The sequence below is a fragment of the Pristis pectinata genome, chromosome 4, assembly GCF_009764475.1.
Source record: "Pristis pectinata isolate sPriPec2 chromosome 4, sPriPec2.1.pri, whole genome shotgun sequence".
In the NCBI taxonomy this organism is placed as follows: Eukaryota; Metazoa; Chordata; class Chondrichthyes; order Rhinopristiformes; family Pristidae; genus Pristis; species Pristis pectinata.
Genome location: NC_067408.1, coordinates 29,341,416 through 29,368,588, shown reverse-complemented (window position 1 = coordinate 29,368,588; position 27,173 = coordinate 29,341,416). Strand labels below are relative to the sequence as shown.

General features: G+C 39.0%; 1 protein-coding gene across 5 annotated transcripts in view; it reads left to right on the top strand.

Annotated features, from left to right (window-relative positions):
• Positions 1-8,108: 8,108 nt before the first annotated feature.
• The window catches only part of LOC127569266 (protein FAM13B-like), a 91,551-nt gene continuing 72,486 nt past the window's right edge, over positions 8,109-27,173 (top strand). For 4 of the 5 annotated variants that reach the window (XM_052013739.1, XM_052013737.1, XM_052013738.1 and 1 more), the window contains exons 1-3: positions 8,109-8,533; positions 12,684-12,850; positions 22,967-23,161. In XM_052013739.1, coding sequence (XP_051869699.1) covers positions 23,002-23,161 — 160 coding nt within the window. In that variant the 5' untranslated portion in view covers positions 8,109-8,533; positions 12,684-12,850; positions 22,967-23,001. The remainder of the gene's footprint in view (positions 8,534-12,683; positions 12,851-22,966; positions 23,162-27,173) is intronic. The other variant, XM_052013741.1, reaches the window with a different exon arrangement.

The following is a 27,173-nucleotide window of genomic DNA, read 5'->3' as shown; positions in this document are numbered from 1 at the left end:
TTATGGGGTGGTGGGTGAGGTTGGTGGGCAAGAAAAATGACAGGCACAACCAATTAGATTCCAAAGGAAGTATTTGGCGATTTATTGTGTCAATTTAAGAATATTTCCAGGTGAAATGTATAAAAGGCACCATCTGAATCTTAGGTTTAACACCTAATTTTAATAGTGACAGGTGAAATCATCGTGAATGACTTCCATTCATTCTTCAAGAGTGTCGACGATCTTATTACTGTACCCATGTATATAAGATAATTAAATTTGTGATAATCACTTTGCTATTGATTACCCTAACCACTTTTTGCCACTGCTCATCTCATTAGACACTTCTGTCGATCATCCAAAAAATACCTTCCATTCTGCTCAACATTTTCTGTTTCCTCTGTGAACCTCACTACTCTTCTGTAGATTTTGCAAACATTTTGTAGCAGCACGAGTCTTCAAGCCACTGTCAAAACCTATTTTGGACATGGCGTATCCTTTATGTTTTTGCAACTCTTAAGCTATCCTTATGAAAGCAGGTTGAGGGAACTCGGCCTTTTCTCCTTGGAGTGACAGAGGATGAGGGGGGACATGATAAGAGGTATATAAGATGATGAGAGGCATTGATCGGGTAGATAGTCAGAGGCATTTCTCCAGGGCTGAAATGGTTGCCACAAGAGGACATAGGTTTAAGGTGCTGGGGAGTAAGTATAGAGGAGATGTCAGGGGTAAGTTTTTTACTTAGAGAGTGGTGAGTGCGTGGAATGGGCTGCCAGCAACGGTGGTGGAGGCGGATACAATAGGGCCTTTTAAGAGACTTTTGGATAGGTACATGGAGCTGAGAAAAATAGAGGGCTATGGGTAAGCCTAGTAATTTCTAAGGTAGGGACATGTTCGGCACAGCTTTGTGGGCCGAAGGGCCTGAATTGTGCTGTAGGTTTTCTATGTTTCTATGTAAATAGCACAGTAATTTTCCAATACATAAATGAAAAGGTCCTAATCAGAAGCACATAGAATGCTAAGTATTCAGCATTGGAAGTTCTTAATTTTATCTGAGTGGAACATCTAATCCGATGTAGCTATTGATTCTCTTCTAGTACAATTAATGTTCTGTTATTGAGACAAATTTCAATTCAGCTGGGTAATGCATCATCAGATCACAAACAAGGAACTTAAGGTGTAGGCACTTTTGTGTATAATTACAATATATTTAGCAAATTTCCAAGCAGAATTTAAAATCCTGAATCATTGCATTCTTTTCTTTGGCTACCCTTTTCCAGTTGATTGATACTGCTAGGGTCTGAAGCAGGGGGGTTGATTTCATTTTGTGCACATCTCCAGGAGCAGTGCAGGACCTCAGTGTTAAGATATCAGTCCACATTACACTCCTTCAGGTCAATGTACCTTTCTTAAGGAATTACACCCAAAACAACTCACCGGTGTATTTTAATAAGAATTTTGTTTAACTGCAGCATAGCTCCTGTCCATTTGTATTCTGGTCCTGTAGGCATGAAGGTCAGAATTCCATAGGGCTTTCTGATTATCTTTTATGAGCCCTCCAAATCTCCCTTTGGATCTCTGCTATTTCTAGCTTTGCACTCTTTAGAAGAATGAGTGTAACATTCTAAAGAATGGTTGAAAAGTCACAACTGATCAATGGGAAGGTTTGATTAGGCATGCTTCAGTAGGCAGTGAGTCATCAATGCTCATTGCTTTCCTACCCACACTTACCTGCAGGAACAATTTGGGCCTGAAACCAGCCCCAAATCAGTGAGGTTCTCTGAAACCCAGTACCTTCCCACAGAATATTCAAACCCCACCCCAGAAATACTTTGATATTCAACTAAGCCGCAGATCCAGTCAATAGATTATAGAATATTTCTGACACTTATGAATATTGAAAAATACTGAAAGATTACGAAACCATCCTATTAAAATGTAAAACACAAACAATTAAATCCATTTAAATTGTCTATTTAAATTATTTCAAATATGTAAAACCTGAAATTTACTTATCTAGTTGGAGTTGTTTCTCTCCATTGAAATGAGTGGAGGTGCTAAACCTGCACCGTGTCTAACCTGATGCAAATTTAGCACCCTGATTTCCCAGAATAAGTTCTGGAAACTGTAGGAATCCAGGACTTCCTTGTTTGTGCACATGTCCCACAGAAATTATTTAACTTATGAATCTGGCCCGATTTGAAAGTTGCATCATGGATTAAGAAGCCATTTTGTTCTATACTTTTCAGGACCAAAATGAACAACCTCACATTTGCCTACATTAAAATCAATTCCTCATGGTTTACGATATTCATAGATTAATATTTATTTGCACTGCTTACAATGCTACTAGTTTTTGTTCCATTGGCTGATGCATAGTTTGCTTTATGATCATTTATGCCCTTATCTATGTCCTTTGTAGATACGGTCTCTAGTAACGTGCCCAACAGGTCTTTGTAGGACACCAGCAGTAAAATCCTGCCAATTCAAATATCTGCTGATTCTCTTTTCCCTGCCACTCAGTCAATTCCCAGTCTGTGTAAACTATTAACCTTTTATTGCATGAGCTTCAGCTTTAGCTAACTATCTTTTATTGGTGGACTTCAAGAAACATCTTCTAGAAATGCTCAAAACTGAAATCCATAGATATTTCCATTTCCAGTACTTTTGCTTAAAAATATGTAACTAAATTTTTCAGGCATGATTTAACTCTTTACAAGTCCATCCTCTGGTTGGATGAAAAATTTGAATCATTCTATCCTCATTTATAAACTCTAGTAATTTCCTGACAATAGACAGACTGTAGTTGTTGCTGACCTCAAGGAAAACTGCCCACAAAGACAGCATCTGTGTGGCATTGACTTCACCTTTCCCAACATCGTTGCTTTCATCTGTCAGTTCAATGAATGCCTTGCATCCGGCAAGAATGATCAAGCTGGCTGAGCAGCCAATCACATTGAAGAATTTTCACAAAGTGCAAAATAAATATTGGAACATACATAAAAGAAAAAATATCAGTAAACATTCTGGAAAAATATTTTAGAATGATCTCCTTAAAAAAATATCATTTCACTCACAAAACACTATTTTCAGGGGTTTTAACAGTGAAAGAAGTTCCTAAACACCCTCTTTTTTCGTTATTTCCTGACTTGTGGAGATTAAACTAGAGAAAGCTACAAAACAATATGTCCTGTGCAAAGTGCTGAATTACTGACAACATCTTCTGGAATTTAGTATTAAACTTTACAAGTTTTATTTATTCCAACACTGTACTTTTACAGCTACAAAAGAGTCTACTTGGGTCTTTGAAAGAATTGTTGCTTTTAGTCCCAGACCCCAGCTGTACCCCAGAACCTTGAAGATTAATCCCCTTCGAGTGCACATCCAATTAAAAATTACTATGGGACCTGACTGTATCTACTATCTTTTCAGGTAAAGCATTTCAGCTAGTAACAACCATCCATTTGAAGAAATTTCTCTCTTTCTCTTTAGTTCTTTTGACAAATATTTTATTACCCTTTGGTTACTGACAATTGACAAAGGAAATTTCTCTCTACTTGCTCTGATGAATAACTTTATTAGGCCTTGCCTTTATCTGTTTCAAAGAGTATAATCAGAGATTTTTTTTCAATCTCACAATTTATCTGAACTCACACTTGCATGGCATTTTCTTGGTACATCCTCTTCACCATCCTTCTTGAGCTTTGACATCCTTGTGATGTCCGAGGCTCTATACAATACACCTGTTGGAGGCTAGGAAAAAGATTTAGCATAACCTCCTTTATTATGTATTCAAAATCTTGATTGCTTGATATGCAATCCATCTTAAATGTCCACCACTTCCAATATGAACTTCCTGTGGCTTTAGGTGTACTATGAACGTAATATACTGCAAACATTGCCAAGTTTTCTTTACAGGATCTCCCAAATCCATGATCTCTAACACTTAATTGAAGGGGACAGGTACATGAGATTACCTGCAACTCCAAGCTTCCCTTCAGACACCATCCTAACTTGGATATATATTGATTGAAGCACAGAAAATTTACTACACAAGAGGTCATTCAGCCCACCATCCCTCTGTCTGTTGAACAAGTGCAACTCAACCTAATCCCAGTTTATAGCACTTTGTCCGTATCCTGCAGGTCACAGCTCTTCAAGTACACATCCAAGTGCTGTTCAAATATGATGAGGATTCCTTTAGGCAATGAGTTTGAGACCCCTACCATCTTCTTAGTGAAAAAGTGTCCTCATTTTTTACCCTCTGATCCCCTGGTTTCTGAAACCTCTGCTTAGGGAAGTAGATCCATTCTATTTACTCTATCTAGGCCATTATAGTTTTATACACCTCCATTGTCTCCCCTCAGCCTCCTCTGTTTCAAAGAGATTAACCCCAGTTTATCCAACTTTTACTCATTACTATAATTTTCCAGTCCTGGCAACATCTTTGTAAATCTTCTTTGCACCCTCTTCAAAGCAATCACGTCATTCCTGTAAAGTGCTGACCAAAGCTGTATGCAGTACTCAAACCATTGCTTAACTATTGTTGTATATACAGTAGATCTAGCATAATCTCCATGCCTCTATTACTAAAGGAAAGCATCCCAAATTCCTTTTCAAACCATCTTATTGACCTGTCCTGCTGTCTTTAAGGATCTCTGGACATAAGCTCTAAATTTCCTCTGTTCCCCTACATCATTCTATATCCTCCCTAGTCTTGCTGCAATTCCCTAAATATTTTACCTCACACATCTCTGGATTAAATTCCATTTACCATTCTTCTGCACAACTAACCACAGCATCCATCCACAGTCTAAAGTTTTTCTCCTGTCAACCACATGGATAAATTTATAAATTAGGTTATATAAAATTTGACACGCTCTCTTGGATCCCATGGGCTTTTATGTTTTTGACCATCTGGGACCTAGTAAAGGCCTTGTTAAAATTCATGTAGACTACATTAAATGCATCACTCTCCCCCACCTCCTTTGTTACATCCCCAAATGGTCCTGATGCAGGGTTTCGACCCAAAATGCTGACAATTCCTTTCCTCCCACAGATGCTGCTTGAACCACTGAGTTTCTCCAGCAGATTGTTTGTTGTTCCAGATTCCATCATCTGCAGTCTCTTGTGTCTCCAGGCTAAATTTTATATCGTCTGAAAACTTGCTTATCATGCTCTCAACATTTATATTAAAAATAATGATGAGTACTGTGTTTTGCGGAACCTCACTGGTAACGGTCCTCCAATCACAAAAACACCCTTCAAATCTTAGCTTCATGCTAGGGAGCCAATTTGAATCCAATTTGATAAACTTTCTTGGATCCCATGGGCTTTTACTTTTTTGACCAGGATGCCATGTGGGACCTAGTAAAGGCCTTATTAAAATTCATGTGGACTACATTAAATGCATCACTCTCCTTGACCCTCTTTGTTATATCCCCAAAACAATTTAATCAGGCTCTGAAATGTGACTACTGTTAACAAAACCACAATGACTGCCTTTGATTAGCCTGTGCCTTTCTTATATGAAGGTACCTTTGAATAAATTGCCTTTGACTTGTTGAAGTAACTGATTTGTAATCCCTGGTTTATCCCTTCCCCTATTTTTAAACAATGGTCATTGTTAACAGTTCTCTAGTCCTCTGGCACCATTCCCTGTTGACTCTTATGTTCTTTGGGTCAAAATTATGTAACCTACCTAAACACATTATTGGAGTAGCTTCACTGCACAGACAGCAGAAACTCAAGGGCAACCAGGATGGGTAATAATTGCTGTTCTTGCCAGGAATCCCCATATCCTGAGAATAAATGAATTTTAGTTTGCCAGTCCACTCATTGGCCAATTCATAGACATCATTGTCGAATGGTGCTCCCATCAAAAACATTTTTTTAATATTTTCTCAACTTATACTGGGTGCCTTGCTAAAATCAATAGTATAAAGTTATGAACATCACAAAGACAACCCTCTATTCATTATTATAAAAAGGAAGCGGCACTTTTCATTAGATATTTCCCACGAGTTCAGTGTATAATTAGAATAACGATTAAATGTTGTGTTTAAGAAAAGTCAGTTTATTTTAATTGTTTTCCTTACTCTCTTTTTGATATGGATTATCATATGCTAAGTTTACTTTTTGGATTGAATTTCTTAGTTCACTTTTGTTTGCTTTGAGTTAATGAATCTAGTACTTTTGAGGTACTCTTCAAGTACTCTGTACATACTTAGCAGAGGGTTTAGTTTTTACTTTTAAAGCACTTTTCTTTTATTTTCTAAAGATGGCATCTGTAAACTTATCTGACAACCTCACCATTTTTCAAGCTTGCTTTCCAACTAGTCAGTCAGTTTGGAGCCTTCTTTTAGCATTACTTCCTTTCATTTACCAAAAATAGGTTTTATTTTGTATTTTCAATTCTGAAATTTGTCAGCTTTAAATACCAATCTTATGATTCCACTCTTGGAATTGATTAACATAATTAAGCAACATTAACATTTAATTATTGAGATGTGGCTCATTGTGTATCATCCTCAAATCTGAGCCAAAAGTTTAATGCTCAGTCCAGAGATGTGAGCCTCTTCAATGCTCTACCAGTGGCATTTTGGTCAAGATATTAAACAACAGACCTGTCCACTCATTCAATTAACATCAAAACTCCCATATCATTATTTTCAGAAAGAGCAGGGGTTAATACTGATGTCATGATCAATATTTATACTTCAGCCAACATAATTTAAAAATCCCCAGAGTATCTGGTTATTATCACGTTGATATGCGTGTGACCTTGTGTTTAAATTAGCTGCCACATTTCCTATATTATAACAGTAACCACATTTAAAAAGTATAGCACTTTGCAAAATCATAAGATTGTGAAAGGTGCTACATAAATGCAACTTTTGTTTCTTTAACATCTAGCAAGTACTTTTCTACCCTTATATTTTAACATGCAATTATTCTAATATTAATTAAAATATTGTACTTTTTATTTTACAAACATCTCCCTCATTGCACAGATAATCTGTTTCTTTAGTTCCTATAAGTTATATGTTTGACCACTGTTATCACCTGTGAGATCTTAGATTTACAGAATCATACAACACAGAAATGCGCCATAATGGCCCACCTCGTCCATGCTGACTGTGATGCCTATTTTTGCTAATCCCATTTGCCAGCATTAAGCCCATATCCCTCTATGCCTTTCCTATCTAAGTATCTGACCAAACATCTTTGAAATGCAGTAATTGTATCTGCTGCTATCATTTCCTCTGGCAGCTCATTCCAGATAACCACCACCCTCTGTGTGAAAAACTTACTCCTCAGATCTTCTTTAAATTTCTCCCTTCTCACCTTAAACCTGTGCCCTCTAGTTCTAGACACCCCTATCGTGGAAAATAAAGACTCCGACTATCCATCTTGTACTTATGCCTGCGTAATTTTATAAATCTCCATGAGGTCACACCTCAGCCTCCTATTTTCCAATGAGAATAAACACAGTCTATATAATCTCTCTTTATAACTACAGACCATTCTTGTGGATTATTAGTGGCTTTGTAAATTAATACTGTATATTGTGGCATGAAGTACTGAATGATGCAAAGAATTCTTTGGTTTTGCTTCGTGAGTGTGCTGACCTCAGCAGGAAAATGATGCAGTCTTCAACTTCTCTTAACTATGGATACAGAGAGAAAAAAAAAATCAAGGTTTTTGCTCTTTGGACATGATCTGTGCTGTAATCTCAAATGTGGGAATTTGCTCTGCTGGTTCCTGTTATCAAATAGTACACTGTCTCCACAACCACACAATAAAGAATTGTCACATGGGTAAGGTCCTTAATAGCCTACTGTATTTCAGAACCTTATAATACAAGCTCTTATTGCAGACTCTGGAACATTACAGTGCCAGTTTTGACTGCAGTAATGCAGCATTACAGTGCGGACTAATTCCAGCGTGCCACTGCAATACAATTTCAGGTTTGACTGTAGTATCAACCTACTCCAACTAGAGCACTCATTATATTCTTTCATAATAATTAGTTAACCATCAAACAACTATGGTATTAATATCCAAAATTGTTTAATTGGACATGTTAGTAAGCAAAATAATGAATTCAACTTTGTTTACCGCTTTTATTGAGACGAATGTAAAGAAAATTAAATGTACATCTGCATTATTTGCTCAAGGGTGTTCCTGGTCCCTACCAGCCTGAAACACCTTAAACCACGAATCCCACCCCCGGGACCATAGTAACGAGCAACCTGACAGCAGCAACTCGTTTGACAGTGACGTAATCGGGCAGCTTGTCTGTCAATGGCTAGCATGGTCAATCAGGATGATGTAACTTCCTGTAGCTGATTCGGTTGGTGACGCAGATGTTGTCTAATCATTAGCGAAGAAAATATACTGGGTGGAAAAAAAAGTCGAAACCTAAAGAAAGCAATTTCAGGAGACCGTCGGACCGTTTGAGCAAGTTATAGCAGCGTTCTCCGTCGTGACGGCTGGAAATAAACGCTCCCGGGGTAGTCGGTGCCGAGCTCCGTTGCTTGGGCCCGAACAAGTAAGTGCGGAATCGGCCTGAGTTCGACTTCAAGCGGCTGCGAATTTTTGTCCCGGCGATGTCTGCACTGAGCAGGCGCCGGCGGCAGCTCTGACTGCGCACGCGCAACGGTCGCGACCAGCTGTGGTGCGCGGCGGGCGGGTGGCGGGAGGCTGGGGCTCCTGCTGGCGGTTGTTGGGGGAGGCTTGGGCGCCACAACTGTCACTCTTTTTGAAATAAAAACAGTCACCTTTGAAATAAGTATTACTGCACTAATTCGTAACGTCCCATATAAACATCACAAAGCGGCACATCCCTGTTTAGCTAAACAATAGTTCAAGGTTTTTATTTGTAATTTGAGTTTGTAGCCTTATTTTATGTAGTCACCCGACAGAAACCGAGCACTTATTGCTTTATTCTTAATTGTATAACTGGTGCAACTGCCTTGTTAATATCGAGGACTAACATTTCTGCAATGTTCAGTCTGGACAATTGTTTTGGTCGTTGCACAGGGCTTTAATTTAAAAGCGCCTTCGCTCACTAGTATTTTTTAGGGTGGTGGTGGAGGAGATCGCATATCATTCAGGAAGGCTATTGAAGTGTTTTTCTGTGAAGCTAATTGCAGACTTTCTCGCCGTATAAGAGCGTTAAACAACGCAGTGTGCATCTGCACTGTTTTCAGGAAGTTTCCATGTAATTTGCGCCTGGGCTGAGAGAGCGGAATTTGGTATTTAGCAACTCCCACCGCCCCCCGCTGGCTTAATGGCTGTTGAGGGTTGGAGCGCCCTTAATCATAAAACTGCATTGTTCTTTTAAAAAAAAGTAAACATAGAAGAAATATTGGACGTAAAGTTTGTTTTCGATTTTACGCGCTTCAGGGAACTGGATGTTGCGTTCCCTCACAAAATTCTCCTTTAATGGGAAATTCTGTAGTTTGCAAACGTTTTATTGAACTGTGTATTAATTTGCACATCATTCAAAAATAAGTCCCCCCCCCCCCCCCGATTCTTTCGGGTTTGAGAGTTTTCAACAGGTTTGTATTTAAATTTGTAGCCAAAGGATTCTGTCAACTCATTGCAATTCCTTCTTTAATTGGGGTTCCTCCAATGCTTGCGTAACTTTATTTTTGGGAAGTTGGAGGCACTAGCTTGTAATCAGTTGCAAAACCTGACTTTTATTATTGTTGAACCCACTTTCATCCAGCCATCCTGGTTTAGATCATCTCATTCTTCATTAAACCATTAGTCAAACCTTGGAGAGTTCTGTTCATGGTGATTTTCTTTGTGTATTACATTGATCCTAGTGATTTATTGATATAAAATGTGGCTTTTAAGCTTTTATTTGTGAGTTGATCATCATTAATGATAGTTACAAATTAATTGTAACATTGTCTTGTAAAATTACCAGTATTTTAATTTTGATTAATTAAAAGTTTTTTGAGCAGTTTAAAAATTTAATAGCTTATTAGTCTTAAGGATCTGACATTCAGATATTTTTAGGAAAAAAGTTGTTTTGATGGGAGTTTGAGGGTCAATGAAGCCTCTGAATGTGGCTTAATCTATTAGTTTTTGCTAGCAGTTTCATGGGAGAGTCTTTTGTGTCTTGTGATGACAATGACTCAGCAGAGTCTTGCCTTTGATAGTTTCATATGTCCGCCTGAAACTGTTTCTGGGGATCTGTGCTGAGCACTGACATTGTACAGTAAACCTGCATGATTAACATTTTGTTTTTTTTTGTTAATTTGCTTTTGTGTTGATTGCTTATGTAGATAAATCATACTAATTTTCAGTAGTTAGGGAAAAATTGACTTAAAAATATTTAACTCGAGAAAGTCAGACTTCTGTGAGTTGAAAAGGATTTGGCCTAGGTGAATTGCAATCCCAGATTTACTATAAATTTGAATGAGCTGAAAGAAATGTTCAAAGAAGGGAAAATTTGGGTAGAAACTGGATGTACCTTTGATATCCAAAGCTAGGTCTTTCTGAATGACTGAAGATATTTGCATTTTGGTCAGCAGGGCTCACTGCAAAGATGCAGTGAATTAAAATCAGAATCATAGAATCAGAGTTGTACAGCACAGAAACGGGCTCTTCGGCCCAACCTGTCCATGCCGACCAAGGTGCCTTCTTGAGCTAGTCCCATGGGCCAAATGCAGGCAAATATACCTTTACTAACCACATAACCATCCACATGTCTTTTAAGCGTTACAACTGTACCCACCACTATCACTTCCTCTGGCAGCTCGTTCTATATACATACTACCCACGGTATGAAAAACTTGCCCATCAGATCCCCTTTAAATCTTTCCCCTCTCTCCTTAAACCTATGCCCTTTAGACTCCTGTATCCTGGGAAAAAGACTGACCAATCTACCCTATCTATGCCAATAATGATTTTATAAGTCTCTCTGAGGTCATCCTTCAGCCTCTTGTGCTCCAGCAAAAACAGTCCCAGCATATCCAATCTCTCTTTGTAACTCAAGCCCAACAGTCTCAGCAACATTCTGGTGATAATTTCCTCTTTTCCAATATTTACCTCCACTGATCTCCAGATAACACTTCTGTCTATCATACTCCAGTCTTATCCATGCTGTTACTAAACCTTTAATTCCCTGGACCTCAGTTTTGCTCACCAGCCTTTTGTGTTGTACTTTTGAAGATCCATGCAGATGACATCTTGTGTATTCCCTCCATTAAACTATTAAGACTAACATAAAAATGAAAGATAATTTTGGACCTTTTTGGAAACATCTTTGATATATATGGATGCAATTTTATAAATCTAATATTGGGTGACATCCATTTATGTGACATCTTATTTTCTTGTGTCAGGATACTGCAAGATATTTCTGATCCAGTGTTGCTTTATAAGTGTTTTTACTGTTCTATAAGCAAAGAAGGCTGAATGTTTCCATTAATGATAAATTTAGTCTTAATTTAAAAGGATACAAAAGGAGGTAATTCGGCTCATCAGGTCCATGTCCGCTCCCAGGGAACAGTCTCATTAGTCTCATTTTCCTTAATCCCTGCAATTTATTCCCTTGCACGTGGCCATCAATTCCCTTTTGATGCTTTTTGCTGTTAATGTACACTAAAGGGTAATACATGGTAGCCAATTAACCTACCAGCCAATCCTTGGGATGTTTGAGGTAACTCGCACAATGACAGAGAATGTGTAAAATCTGCACAGATGTACTATTAGACATTTTAAGTACTAGATTTGGAGATTACAGTGCTTGCTACTGGGCATGAAAAAAGATGTCCAAAATTGTCTGGTACTTTTTGTCTGTAGATGTCTCCTTTCCCAATAATTGCCACTGGTGTCAATTCAGGGGGTCCACAGCATTCAGTGATGGTTGCCTTTGATGCGGCTGTACAGCAAGAATTCTTGCTCATCAGCAATTGGTCTCTGTAAAATAAAAGCTGGATTAAAAATTGTGGCATTGTACTGTTAATTGTATTATGTTGTAGAGAGGCAATGCATTTCTTGGTAAACCTATTCTCCAAAAAATAAAGATCAAATCATGAATCTATCGGTCAAAAGTATTGAATTTGATTTTTCTGCCTCATAATATTTGAAAGTTCTACAGGGGAGTTTGTGGAGTAGTATTCTTAGTGTGTGCAGCTCTTAAGTTGAACATATCTCCCTAGTATTTGATAAACCCTTCATAAATTTAATTTAAGATGATCAGTGGATCATAAAATTTGGTTTGTGAAATTTTCTTTGTCAGTTTGAACTGTGTATGTTTTTATGTGAAGTGCAAGTTTATAAATCCATTTTTTTAAAAAAACTTGGATGAGAGTATTTTGCTTTAGTATTATTGTACTAATCCTCTAAATGTAATTAAGACATATTGGCTTAAGATTTTATAACGTGTATCAATAGTCTAAATTAACCAATTCTGCTGTGAGGCACTGTGGAGGCCAAGCACTTTCTTGTTGAGAGGAAAATTGAGGAATTGCATGAACTAATTCAATGGTTTGTTTTGGAGTCCCTTTATAAAGGCTTTGCAATGTAATAGATGTACTTTCATTTCAACTGGATATAGTATGGGATAAAAGGGAAAAGAAAGTACTTTGAAGTATTAAGTCCTTTTTAATTGCCCATCCAGTACCTTTTTAATGTATTATTTAGTTCTGCATATTAAAAATATTATTTGTTTTTCTTTTCAGGTTAATTGCCAAGAAAGATTGGACAAATTCTGTGTTTCTTCAATGAGGAACTACAGGTTGATCTTTTGCCACAATCTCAAGCAACCATAGCTGGCTAAAAAATGCTTATTCACTAAGGGTGATTGGTGTATAAGTTATTTTTTTTCAGTGGGTGTCTGTGCTCAAAGGTAGGTTTCTGGACTTAAAGCAATACTTTTTTGATCAGTTGACTCTGCTTGTGTAAAAACAAACTGAAAACCTTTAAGTGACTTGCTGCCTGACACTTTGCATCTTGAAATGTTTTGATAGGATTTTCCATCGTCATGTTTTACTTTTGAGATAACGTTATGAACGCCCAATTATAGAACTTCCTTGAGAAAAGTAATTCAATGAGAAAAATTGCTTGGAGAAAATTTGAAAGAAGCAAAACTTGTTGGGCAGTGGGCAGAAAATGAATTGTAAAATATATATTTTTTGAAAATCTAAGTACTGTGGAAAGATGAAAAGTCAGGAACAAAAATCTTCAAAACACTTCAGAAATTGAGTTTTACTTTAGTACTTTAAGTGCCAACTCTTAGATATGCACTGGAGCCTCCAAGCCTGCTCAACATTGGGCAGCTAGCTCTAATATGTACATCTGTACCATAGTTTTTTGTGTACCTTGGAATCTTGAGAAAAAATACTCATGTAAGAATTAGGAGTGTGTAACAGTCATTAATTTACAACTCTAATGGGATTTGCGAATCAGATATCTGAAATGTTATGAAAATTCTAGATTAAATAATAAAAATGCACTTTCAAATTGTTTACTATGATTCAATACCTTGATGATATGCTGTTACCTGCCATGACATTGCCATTATTACAAAGTATCCAACTAATAGTGAGGAATACCAGAGAAAAATTAATAGTTTTGCTTCTCTCCCTTGTGCTCCTTTAAATAATTGATCTCTTGTGTGTTGTAAGCCTGAATCTAATGTCAGGATCATTTTACACAGAACAGTACAGCACAGGAACCATAGAACCATACAGCACAAAACAGGCCCTTTGGCCCACCATGTTGTGCTGTCCATCAAACCACCCTCACACTATCTAACCCTTTCCTCCCGCATATCCCTCTATCTCACATTCCTCCATGTGCCTATCCAACAAACTCTTGAACCTGTCCAATGTATCTGCCTCCACCACCACCCCAGGTAGTGCATTCCATGCACCAACCACTCTCTGGGTGAAAAACCTCCCCCTGACATCTCCCCTGAACCTCCCACCCATAACCTTAAAGCCATGCCCTCTTGTCTTGAGCATTGGTGCCCTGGGAAGGAGGCGCTGGCTGTCTACTCTATCTATTCCTCTCAATATTTTATATACCTCTATCATGTCTCCTCTCATCCTCCTCCTTCCCAGTGAATAAAGCCCTAGCACCTTAAGCCTCTCCTCATATTCCATACGCTCTAATCCAGGCAGCATCCTGGTAAATCTCCTCTGCACCCTCTCCAATGCCTCCACATCCTTCCTCTAATGCGGTGACCAAAACTGAACACAGTACTCTAAGTGTGGTCTAACTAGAGTTTTGTAAAGCTGCATCATCACTTCGCGGCTCTTAAACTCAATCCCACGATTTATGAAAGCTAACATCCCATAGGCCGCCTTAATTGCTCTATCCACCTGTGAGGCAACTTTCAGTGAACTGTGAATATGAACCCCCAGATCCCTCTGCTCCTCTACACTGCCAAGTACCTTGCCATTTACCTTGTACTCTGCCCTGGAGTTTGTCCTTCCAAAGCGTACCACCTCACACTTCTCCGGATTGAACTCCATCTGCCACTTGTCAGCCCAGCTCTGCATCCTATCAATGTCCCTCTGTAAGCTCCGACAGCCCTCCACACTATCCACAACACCGCCGATCTTAGTGTCGTCCGCAAACTTACTAAACCAGCCTTCCACCCCCTCATCTAAGTCATCTATAAATATCGCAAAAAGTAGAGGTCCCAGAACCGATCCCTGCGGGACACCACTAGTCACTGCCCTCCAATCCGAGGGCACTCCTTCCACCACAACCCTCTGCTTTCTACAGGCAAGCCAATTCCTAATCCACACAGCCAAGCTTCCCTGGATCCCTTGGCCTCTGACCTTCTGAAGAAGCCTACCATGAGGTACCTTATCAAATGCCTTACTAAAATCCATATAGACCACATCCACCGCACTACCCTCATCAATCTTCCTTGTCACCTCCTCAAAGAACTCTATCAGGCTTGTGAGGCAAGATCTTCCCTTCACAATTCCATGCTGGCTGTCCCTAATTAGTCCATTATTCTCCAGGTGTTCATAGATCCTATCCCTTAGAATCCTTTCTAACAGCTTACCCACCACAGATGTAAGGCTCACCGGTCTGTAATTCCCTGGACTATCCCTACTACCTTTTTTGAACAAGGGGACAACATTCGCCACCCTCCAATCCTCCGGCACCATCCCTGTGGACAACGAGGACTCAAAGATCCTTACCAGCGGTTCAACAATCTCCTCCCTTGCCTCTCGAAGCAGCCTGGGGAAAATCCCGTCAGGCCCCGGAGATTTATCCGTCTTGATATTATTTAACAACTTCAACACATCCCTCTCTTGATATCTACAACCTCGAACATTACCCTTACCAGCACTCCCTTCCGCGTCATCAAGACCCCTCTCCTTGGTGAATACCGAAGAAAAGTATTCATTGAGAACTTCTCCCACTTCCGCCACCTCCAGGCACATTCTCCCACCTTTGTCTTTAATCGGACCTACCTTTACCCTAACCATCCTCCTACCCTTCATGTAAGTGAAAAAGGCCTTGGAATTTTCCTTAACCTTACTAGCCAATGCCTTTTCATGTCCCCTTCTAGCTCTCTTCAGCCCTTTCTTAAGTTCCTTCCTCGCTACTCTATATTCCTCACGGGCCCTGTCTGAACTTTGCTGCTTATACCTTATGTATGCTACCTTCTTCTCCCTAACTAGTCGTTCAACCTCTCTCGTAACCCATGGCTCCTTCACCTTGCCATTCCTTCTCTGCCTCACTGGGACATATTTATCCCTAACATCCTGCATAAGATCCCTGAACATCGACCACATCTCCATGGTACATTTCCCTTCAAAAAGGACATCCCACTTTACACTCCCAAGTTCTCTCCTTATAGCCTCATAGTTCGCCCTTCCCCAATTAAATATCTTGTCCTCTCTGCACCTGTCCCTGTCCATGACAATTTTAAAGGTTATGGAGCAATGGTCACTGTCCCCTAAATGCTCACCCACCAATAGATCCTTCACCTGTCCTGGTTCATTTCCTAAAACTGGATCTAGCATGGCATTCCCTCTAGTCAGCCTGTCAACATACTGCGTCAGGAATCCCTCCTGGACACATTTAACAAATTCCGTCCCATCTCAACCTTTGGCACTAAGCAGGTTCCAGTCTATATTTGGGAAGTTGAAGTCTCCCATTATGACAACCCTGTTATTTTTGCTTCTCTCCAAACACTGCCTGTCAATCTGCTCCTCTATATCTCTACTGCTACCGGGGGGCCTATAGAATACTCCTAGTAGAGTAACTGCTCCTTTCTTGTTCTTACTTCCACCCATACAGACTCTAGAGATGATCCTTCTGCAACATCCATCCTTTCCACAGTCGTAACAGTGTCCCTGACCAGTATCGCCACCCCTCCTCCTCTTCTCCCCCCTTCCCTATCCCTCCTAAAACACCGAAAACCAGGAATATTCAATATCCACTCCTGCCCTGATGTCAGCCATGTCTCAGTAATAGCCACAATATCATAGTCCCCCATACTTATCCAAACCCTCAGTTCATCTCCCTTATTCCTGACACTTCTTGCATTTCAGTAAACACACTTCAGTCCATCTACCTTACTACTTTTATAGCCTGTATTCTGCTTCTCCTTCCCCAAAGCCTCCCTACCTGTTTGATCTAACTTTTCCCCATCCCCTTCTTCCTCTGACCTTTTGGCCCACAATGTCTGTGCTGACCACATCAATTTAAACTAATCCCATCCTCATGCACATAGTCTGTATCACTCCATTCCCTGCCCGTTCACGTGCCTGTCTAACTGCCTCTTAAATGTTGCTATTGTGTCTGCTTTCACTACCTCCCTGGCAATGCTTTATGGTGATTTTTTTTTTAAACAGAAGGCTCTAAATCAAGAAACATTATAAAAGCCTAGACTATATTAACAAAGAATTTGTTGAAAGTTCATCAAATTCTTTAAATTAAATTGTTAATTACATTTGAAATAAAACTGGACATCCTGTCTGGAGAGCCTTTATTTCAGAAGGCCAATATTGCTTGTTTGCATAATGTCATTTTGCCCATTCTTTTAAAATGATGGTCAAGCAATTGGTGTTGGTTTATTATCGTCACTTGTACCGAGATACAGTGAAAAACTTGTCTTGCATACCGTTTGTACAGATCAATTCATTACATAGTGCAGATACATTGCGTTAGTACAGAGTGCACTGAGGTAGTACAGGTAAAAACAATAAGAGTACAGAGTAAAGTGTCACAGCTACAGGGAAGTGCATTGCAGGTAGACAGTAAGGTGCAAGGTCACCACAACAAGGTAGATTGTGAGGTCAAGAGTCCATCTCATCGTATAATGCAGATGGTGGAAGCTAATGTGCCTGGCAGTCTTGGTTTCAGCTTTGAGTCTGATTTTCATCTTTGCCCATGGAGCAGTGTTGGATGCTTGCATTGCTAAATTCCACCAAACTGGGTAAAAATCAAGATCTGGAAGTGTCCTTATCGAGCATTTTCATAATAATATCAAAGCTGTTGCTACATTTTTTTGCAAGAACAAACTAAATATTTGTTGTATTTGAAGAACTAGAGGTAAACCAGACAGATTTCCTTCTGTTTGTTTGGGGTGGGGATTTGTACTGGAATTTGCACTTTTTAAACCCTCAATATGGATTTAAAAATTATGCTTGTATTTCATAGTAATAATTAAAAGTTGGCTAAAAAGTATCTGTCTTAAAGCAGTTCTATTAATGTAGAGAAAATATCTCAGGGACTTAATGTCTACTTCAATGGCTACATCATTTCGCCCTGTTACAGACATTCTCTATATTCCATCCATTGCCCTCCCCCACTTCCTCTGCTCCTTGGACTAACTTGCTTTCTCTTTTTTGTCAGTTATAATGAAGGGTCTTTGATTTGAAATGTTAACTCTTTCTCTTTCCATGGATGCTGTCTGACTTGCTGAGTTTTTCCAGCATTTTCTGTCTTTATTTTAAACACAAAACTTGGGCTTTCTTAAAAGCAAAGGTTAAAGTTGATGTTCTGAATTAAAGCTTTCACTGTGTTAGATTAAGGATGTGCAATTTCTAAGATTAATGGGTTGTTTTGAAACAAGTTGGATTAAGAGTTGTTACATTTTCTTTAACTCTTAATCCAGATAACGCAATAGATTTTATTTTGGGAATCCAAATGTGTATGACAAGTTTAGAGACATGGGCAATTTAGACAGCAGTTCACAAACTCAAATAGAAGTGCATGGTTTTCCCCTCGCTTCCCATTGCTGAGTTCCCAATTAACCATTTGGCACTCGGAATTCTCATGACCTTAAAGGTCATACCGTGTAATTTGCACTCAATCCAAAGTTGTCACTAACCTCAAATACTTGCCTTCCCATAATAGTTCACAATTCAGTAAACTATTCCCATCTCCATAACTGCTTCTACATTCTGTCCTGAATCCAGCACCATCTTTGTAACCTGCCTGGCTCATGCCCTACCCAACTTGAAATATTGTAGAAATTGTGATGTTGCTATATCAGGATTTTACTGCAGATGACTGAATTGTCGCATCTGCTTCTAGGGATTCTGGTCTCTATCTCAGTTTTTCTCAGGGTTTCTGATCTCCTTTAGCTGCTTCCAAGCTTGCTGAGTGTCTACCCAATCCCAAGCTCCAGTCTTGTTCTCTTAAATCTTCAAATATATCCAATTCTATAATTTTCCATTCATTGTACTTTTGGTTAGTATGTTCCAGATCATAACTACAGTCATTGCATGTGTCCTGAAATTCTGCAGGTCACCTTAGCATCTTCTGCCAGTTGCTTTAGTTCTGTACTCTCTTGCCCTTGATCACTTCAATAATGCTATTTTTGTACATCTCTATTAAATATTCCTTTTGCTCCCCTTCTTGAGCCTTCATTTCCTTTTCTTGACCAGAAGTGGATGAAATTCTGGTCTTACTGGAATTGTGAAGGTTCAATGTGATCTCCTTGGTTTCGTACTCTTGATCTGTTTATGAAGCCCAGAATCCCATGTGAATTACTAACCATTTATGCAACCTGTATTGGTTTATTATTGTCAGTTGTACCGAGGTACAGTGGAAAAACTTGTCTTGCATACTGATCGTACAGGTCAATTTATTACACAGTGTAGTTACATTGAGTTAGTACAGAGTGCACTGAGGTACAGAGTAATGTGTCACAGCTACAGAGAAAGTGCAGGTAGACGAAAAGGTGCAAGGTCACAACAAGGTAGACTGTGAGGTCAAGAGTCCGTCTCATTGTATAAGGGAACTGTTCAATAGTCTTATCACAGTGGGATAGAAGCTGTCCTTGAGTCTGGTGGTATATGCCCTCAGGCTCCTGTATGTTCTGCCCAATAGGAGAGAAGAGAGAATGACCCGGGTGGGTGAGGTCTTTGATTATGCTGGCTGCTTCACCAAGTCAACGAGAGGTAAAGACATGGAGGGGAGGCTGGTTTCCGTGACGCGCTGGGCTGTGTCCACAACTCTCTGCAGCTTCTTGTGGTCCTGAGCAGAGCAGTTGCCATACCAACCTGTGATGCATCCAGATAGAATGCTTACTATGGTGCATTGATAAAAGTTGGTGAGTGTCAAAGGCGACATAGCAAATTTCTTTAGCCTCTTGAGGAAGTAGAGGCGCTGGTGAGCTTTCTTGGCTGTGACATCTATGTGATTTGACCAGGGCAGGCTATTGGTGATGTTCACTCCTAGGAACTTGAAGCTCTCACTCCTCTCGACTTCAGCACCATTGATGATGATAGGTGCATGTACACCGCACCCTTTCCTGAAGTCAAGGGCCAGCTCTTCTGTTTTGTTGACATTGAGGGAAAGGTTGTAGTCATGACACCATTCCATTAAGTTCTCTATCTCCTTCCTGTATCCCGACTCATCGTTAGTTGAGATACGGCCTACTACGGCGGTATCATCTGCAAACTTGTAGATGGAGTTAGAGCAGAATCTGGCCACGCAGTCAGTTGGGAATAGAGGGCTGAGGACACAGCCTTGTGGGGCACCAGTGTTGAGAATAATTGTGCTGGAGGTGTTGCTGCTTATCCTCACTGATTGCGGTCTATTGGTCAGAAAGTATGTTGTCCTGCCAACATCGAGGCTTATGTACCTAAGCATCAAGGTGTCTCTACTCCTGCAACCACTGGAGAATTATATTATTTGATCTATGTTGCCTTTCCCTTTCTTTATGCTGAATAGTATCATTTTGAGCTCTTTGCCATTGAATTTCATCTGTCTTGTTAATGTCCTTGAAGTCTCTTGCTACCTTTACTGTTTACCCTACAAGCCCATGTCCAAGACATTTAATGTGAATCAAAAAGTAGCAAATTGAGTCCCAGAGAGTGCCACTGTATACTGGAAGAGCAACTATTTACCATATTTTTGCTGCCACTGACTCTTACTCCATGGGTTTCAATTTTTCTAACCAAACTTTTGTGTGGCTTTAATACCTTTTTTGAAAATCCAAATGTGTACGATACTGATTACGCTTTCCACATCAACACCATTTGTTAGCTCATTTTAAAAAAAACAAATTGGGTTAGGTCAACATGATTTACCTTTAACAAATTTAAGTTGGGGAAAGTGCAGGGAAATTGAGTAAATTGCTTTACAAGAGCAAGCAAATGGCTGCTTTCTGTGTTGTAACAATTCAACGACTGTAAATGGTTTCACACTGTATTACACTTCTGAAGAATGAATAACCAAATTACTTCCTAAGAACTTGTGGTGTTAGAACTGGTTTACCAATTCACAGTAGGTCCCTATTTATTCCATATTGACGTCAAATATTGAGAGGACCAACACAACTGCCTCTCCTTATTTTTCACCACTAATAGCACTAGCATCACTGATTTTGGGGCAGTGGGGGGTCTTGAGGTGGGTGGTTGTTGGAGAGAAGAAGGTGACAAATGACAAGGAGTTTTACTGGGCCAGCTGTATGTAATAATTGGCTTGTCTTCTAACTCTTAAAGTCAGAATTGATACAGCACAAAGGAGGACTTCTAATCCATAGAATGTACACATTCTTAAGGTCACATTAAAGATTAGGTGCCAGTTTTCAACATTTGTATATGACTTTGAGATGCACACCTAATCTTTAATGTGATCCTGTAATAAGGCCATATCTTTCAATTGTTGTGAATAGCATTATTATAACTTTCAGTGTAAAGTATCCACTATAGGTTTCCTGTCTATTGAACTTGAAGTATTGAACTCAAGTCTGTGTCATATTTAAAACTGGGAGAAACTACAAGAACACAACTAACCATACAAAAATAAAGTAACCGAGGCTGTGGCCTGTAGAGTTAGTCTTAATGTTAGCATTGAGACGCAATGAATTCACTTCTATGTATGTTAAAAATATCGGATTTGGTTCTCAAACACATGGAAGAAAATGTATGTTGTGCATTAAATGCCATGATTCTACCACCCAGATTTCTACGAGAGCTGGTATTGGAGTGCTGCATATTATACGTCATTGTCTACCTTAGTCCTGTCTTCATTAACATACACCTAAGTAGATGAAATATTAAGATTTTAAATCTTTTTCTCCCTTCCTAATCCCTGAGCTGAAAACATTTGCCTTGTTGTTCCTCCCTCATTCCCTCATTACTAACAATCGAGCTTCAAAACATGGGCCTCTGCAACTGGATCCGCGACTTCCTTATAGGGAGACCACAGTCAGTGTGGATCAGCAATAACATCTCCTCGCTGACTATCGACACAGGCGCAGATCAAGGATGAGTGCTTAGCCCACTGCTCTGCTCATGACTGTGTGGCTAAGCACAGCTCAAATGCCATCTATAAATTCACCGATGACACTATTGTTGTTGGTAGAACCTCAGATGGTGATGAGGGGGCTTACAAGAGTGAGATAGGTTGGCTGGTTGAGTGGTGTCGCAACAATAACCTTGCATTCAACGTCAGCAAGACCAAGGAACTGATTGTGGACTTCAGGAAGGGGAAGCTGGAAGAACACACAGCAGCCTTCATTGAGGGGTCAGCGGTGGAAAGGGTGAGCAGCTTCAAGTTTCTGGGCATCAACATCTCAGAGGATCTATCCTGGGCCCAACATATTGATGCAATCATGAGAAGGCATGCCAGCGGCTCTACTTCATTAGGAGATTTGGTATGTCACCAAAGACTCTTGCAAATTTCTATAGATGTACTGTGGAGAGCACCCTGACTGGTTGCATCACAGCCTGGTATGGAGCCTCCAATGCATAGGATCACAAGAGGCTGCAGAGGGTTATAGACTCTGCCAGCTCCATCACAGGCACAACCCTCCCCACCATCGGGGACATCAAGAGGTGGTGCCTCAAGAAGGCAGCATCTATCATTAAGGACCCACACCATCTGGGATTTGCCCTTCTCATTATTACTATCAGGGAGGAGGTGCAGGAACAATACCTCATTATTCCTTTTTTTTTGCACTATTTATTTATTTTTGTAATTTATAGATTTTTATGTATTTGTACTGTACTACTGTCGCAAAACAACAAATCTCATGTCATGTGTCACTGATAATAAATCTGATTCTGATCCTCTTGTTCCTTTGGAGCAAACTAGGGATGGAGAACTTGGATTTTCCTAGTCAATAAATCTTAAGTACCAAATAACTGAACTATTGCAGAAGTCCCATTCTAATTCATTTGAGAGAGAATAATTTTGAGTTTTTTTGAAATCACCTTCAAGGAGAATGAGTTGCTGTTACTCGGTGAACTGTCAGAAAAGATGTGATCTATTTCTAGTCTGTATGGAAATCTGATCTGGCAGTAGTTGGTAGGGTTGTATGATGTATTTGTTTAAAAATTCCTTTAGAATTTGCATGCACATTTCATATTTGCAGTGCTGCTTAATTATAAAATAATAATTCAAAATGGCTTCATCTAAAAGATTTTTTTGACTTCTGAAGATAGTGAAATCAAAGCTCACGTGTCTTGAATGATTAAACTTGTAGTTTACAAAAAAAAATCTCTACTCATACAGTTTATTTTTTATATAGATAAAAACGGCCTTGCTTTTTGGCTGAGGGAAGATATGAGGAAGAGCTTCTCTCCTTCATCGAGTAGCAGCAACTCATTAACTAGTAACAAAATTTTCGGAGTTCCTCTTAATGAGCAACAACAGCAAGAATGCCATCAATGGAATGAAGTTCCATTAATAGTAAAGCACATTGTGGCGTATCTGGAGGAATATGGTATGTGAAGTTTTAAGATATTGAGTTTTTAAAAAAGTGGTAATTCTAAGCTAATATCTAGAAAAGGATCAAACGGCTTTTCGTGTTTGTCTTTTTTTTAAAAAAGTATTCTAATGACTATGTAGTAGTATGATTTTGTGAAGTACAGTAAAAATCTGCTGTCTGGCTCATTGAGGCCCCATTTCTCGTGCTCCAAGGAAGCTCACCAAGCTCACTGAAAAATTTACAACAGTACTGTATAACATTTTCTTTAAAAAGTGAATTAAAAGTAGGTTGCATATTAATGAGTAACGTGAATAATTTGCCAGTCTGACACCACCAAAGTCCCAAGGGTGCCAGATTATTGGCGTTTTACTGTGCTGTGTTTTTTGCACACGATGCATACTTTGACCTCAGCACGCTATTCTAATTATACAATTTGACAAGGCAAGATATTTTTATTAGTCACATATACATCGAAACACAGTGAAATACACCTTTTGCGTAGAGTGCTCTGGGGGCAGCCCGCAAGTGTCGCCACACTTCCGGCACCAACATAGCATGCCCTCAACCTCCTAACCCATACGTCTTTTTTTGGAGTGTGGGAGGAAACCAGAGCACCTGGAGGAAACCCATGCAGACACGGGGAGAATGTACAAACTCCTTAGACAGCAGCTGGAATTGAATTATGTAATATAATTAATATATAGTTATTATATATAATTATATAATATAATTATATATAATATATATATAATATGGAAAAAAATTACCATTTCGTCCATGAGAAATCAATGCTCTTTACTGTAGAAATACAAATTGTTATTAAATTAATAACTGGCCAGGAATATTGTATTAACTTTGAGAGAGCATGGAAAATGAATAACTCTATATTTAGTATGATTCCATTGCATATCTTGATTACAAAGTAGCCATGAAGCACAAAAACATGTTCATCTGACTGCAGGCTACTGCAGCATTACAAAGTTTTTTTTTGTTTGTTTTGAAGTTGGAAGTACAATGAGCCAGTGACACCTTCTTTACTGCAGGTTGTCCCTGGGTTATGGTCCCTGGATCATACAATCGAGCTCCCATAATATAATTAAATTCAAAAGTCCAACATACACATGAAACAATTTCATGTGCTTTTGATGCTGCTCTTTACAATACTGTGGAGGCATGGTTACCACATTGAGTGATTTTTGTGTGTTTATCGACTTGTGGACATCAATATAAACAGAACTCGTTCATTACCCGGGGGCGGTCTGTAGTTTGCAAAAATTCTATTGTGAAAATGCCTGAGACTAATGAAGTATAAAGTCAAAAACCATCCATTAGATAAACATGTTTAGGTCATGATCCCTTCATGTAACATTTTTGGCTTTGCATTATTTTTTACTTATTTGTGAATGTGATACCTTGTTGTGTAGGGAACTAATTATGTTTTTAAAGGCTTTAATTAGTCTGATATCATGTGAAAATGGAGCTCCCTGAATTTGAAGCCAAAATATAGTCGGATTTGATGATGCAAATTGAAAAGAAATATTTCTTTGGCCACATTCCTAGGTAATGAGGAACATACATGGGATTGTGGTGCATATTTTTATTATGGAATGGAGAGCAGATTTCCAATCTAAGTCACTTTGAAGGACCACTCATGGAATAACTTGTATTATGAATATACATTAACAGGTGAAGCACAGAATTCTAGTTTTCCTAGTTTGCTACCAAACAAAGGAAAGCCAACATTTTTTCCTTAAAATACAGGGAGTTATTCTTGTGTCTGACAGAGTAATTTGCTTGAAATAAATTTTGGAGTCATTATCAGTCATTGAGGCTTGATGACTGATTCTTAATCCAGCCAGCATCTCATTATTGATTTTAAAATGTTCATTTATTTTAAAACTTAGTGTTACCTGTGCAAATTTCCCTATGGATGCTTTCACAGGATTGAATTATGCTGCTTGTTGCTGGCCATTCTGGGGAATCCACTGGTGTATAGCCATTCCTAGGTAATTGGCATGGAAAGCAGCCAACGTAATCAAGGACCCCTCCCACCCCGGTCATTCTCTTTTCTTGTCACTCCTGTCAGGCAGAAGATATGCCAGCTTGAGAGCACGTACCACCAGACTCAGACAACTTCTATCCTGCTGTTATCCAATTCTTGAATGGACCTCTCACATGCTTAAAAATAATGAATTCTTAATCTTCCAATCTACCCCATCATGGCTCTTGCACTTTATTTGTCTGCCTGCATTGTACTTTCTCTGTAACTGTTAACACCAGATTCTATATTAATATATTTTTTTATTCCCTTTATGTATTTGTGTATGGAATGATCTGACTTAATGGCATGCAAACATTGCCCCCTGTATCTTGGTATAGGTGACAATATAAAATTAATTCCCATTCCTTAACATTAGTCCTGCCATAAGTTTGGAACAAGCTGAATGACAGATGTTAAAGCATCGGCCCTTTAGCTCTTCCCACATGGAATTAAATAGTAGAGTCCGTTATTGCTAGGATTCTCTGAATCTACTTCTGCGATCCATCTGAATGTGGATTCCTGCCCTGGAGGAAAGGTACATTCCTTTTATTTTATTGACTTTATTCATTTCTTGGAGTCTTTTTTTAGTTTTTTTTCTCTTGTAAACATTATTAGTTATTAGGTTTTGAATTCCTCTTCATATCAGACAAATGAAAAATTTTAAAAAAAATCTTTCACCCTCTACATGTTGCAAGGGAAAGCCAGTGTTGTACCATTTTAATTTTTTTTGAAAATTAGCAAAGAAGAGGCAAGTTTTCAAATGAAGGTGGTATCAAAAAGATGAGTAACCATCATAGCTTCTCATGATTCTGAAAAATTCTAAAACTGAAACAAATGAAGAAATGAAGTTTCCTTGGGACATCTGTTGCAAAGTGGGAATTAGAGCAAAAGTGGCTAAGTGTGTCAGGAAGTGACAAAATCCAAACAATGGTGTACCTCCAAATGGAAAAAGGCAAAATTGAAGACTGTTATCTGAATCCAAACACAATTCGTAACAAGATGGGTGAATAGAAATATATGGGTATGTTCATTAGGAAGATGGTTGCGAAATGACCAAGGCTGGGAATTTAATCTTCTCTGATACTTGACTTCTATTAGAAAAACGTGGGCAAAATGTAAAGGGAAGGATAGCCCTGATGATCTTTGAAAAAGTGGGCTAAAGGCTGGAGAGAGTAGGGATCTTGGCTTGGGAAATCAGTTTAGATGGAGCTAAGAAACTGCAGGGAGCAAAAAACATTGATGGGAATTGTCTATAAACTACCCCCAAATAATGGTAATGTAGGTCGTAGAATAATACAAAAATTAGAGGAAGATTTAATAAGGTAACACAAAGATCACGGGGATTTGAACCTATATAGACTTGTCAACCCAAACGAACAGAAACAATGTAGAGAATGAATTTATGAAGTCAGAAGAAGATAACTTAGGTAGTGAATTTCTGGAATTCTTTGCCACGTACAACAGTGGAGGCCCGATCATTGGAGGCGTTTAAGGGGGAGATAGATAGTTGTCTAATTAGTCAAGGTATCAAGGGATATGGGGATAAGGCCAGAAATTGGGGCTAGAAAGGAACAGTTTTTCTCTCATGGATGTTCCCCCATTTCTCATTTCTTTTTTCCCTTTCTTTTCTTTGGAGCAGACTCAAGGGGCCGAATGGCCTACTTCTGCTCCCTTGTCTTGTGATCTTGTGATATCTAGATCAGTATATTGGGGAACCAACATGGAACAGTTCTTTTTTAGATCTATTCTTGTTCCATGAAAAAGTTTCAAGTAATCTGGACTTTATGGAGCCTTTAGGCAAGATTGACCCAAATCAATTTATCATATGACTATCAGTTTGAAACCAGAGTCTTAAATCTGAATAAAGCAAACTATGAAAGTGAGGCGCAACTTGGCACAGACATGGTGGGCTGAAAGGTCTGTTCCTGTGCTGTACTATTCTATGATTATTTAATCAAATTATTTATCCTGGTTTTCCATTTCCTT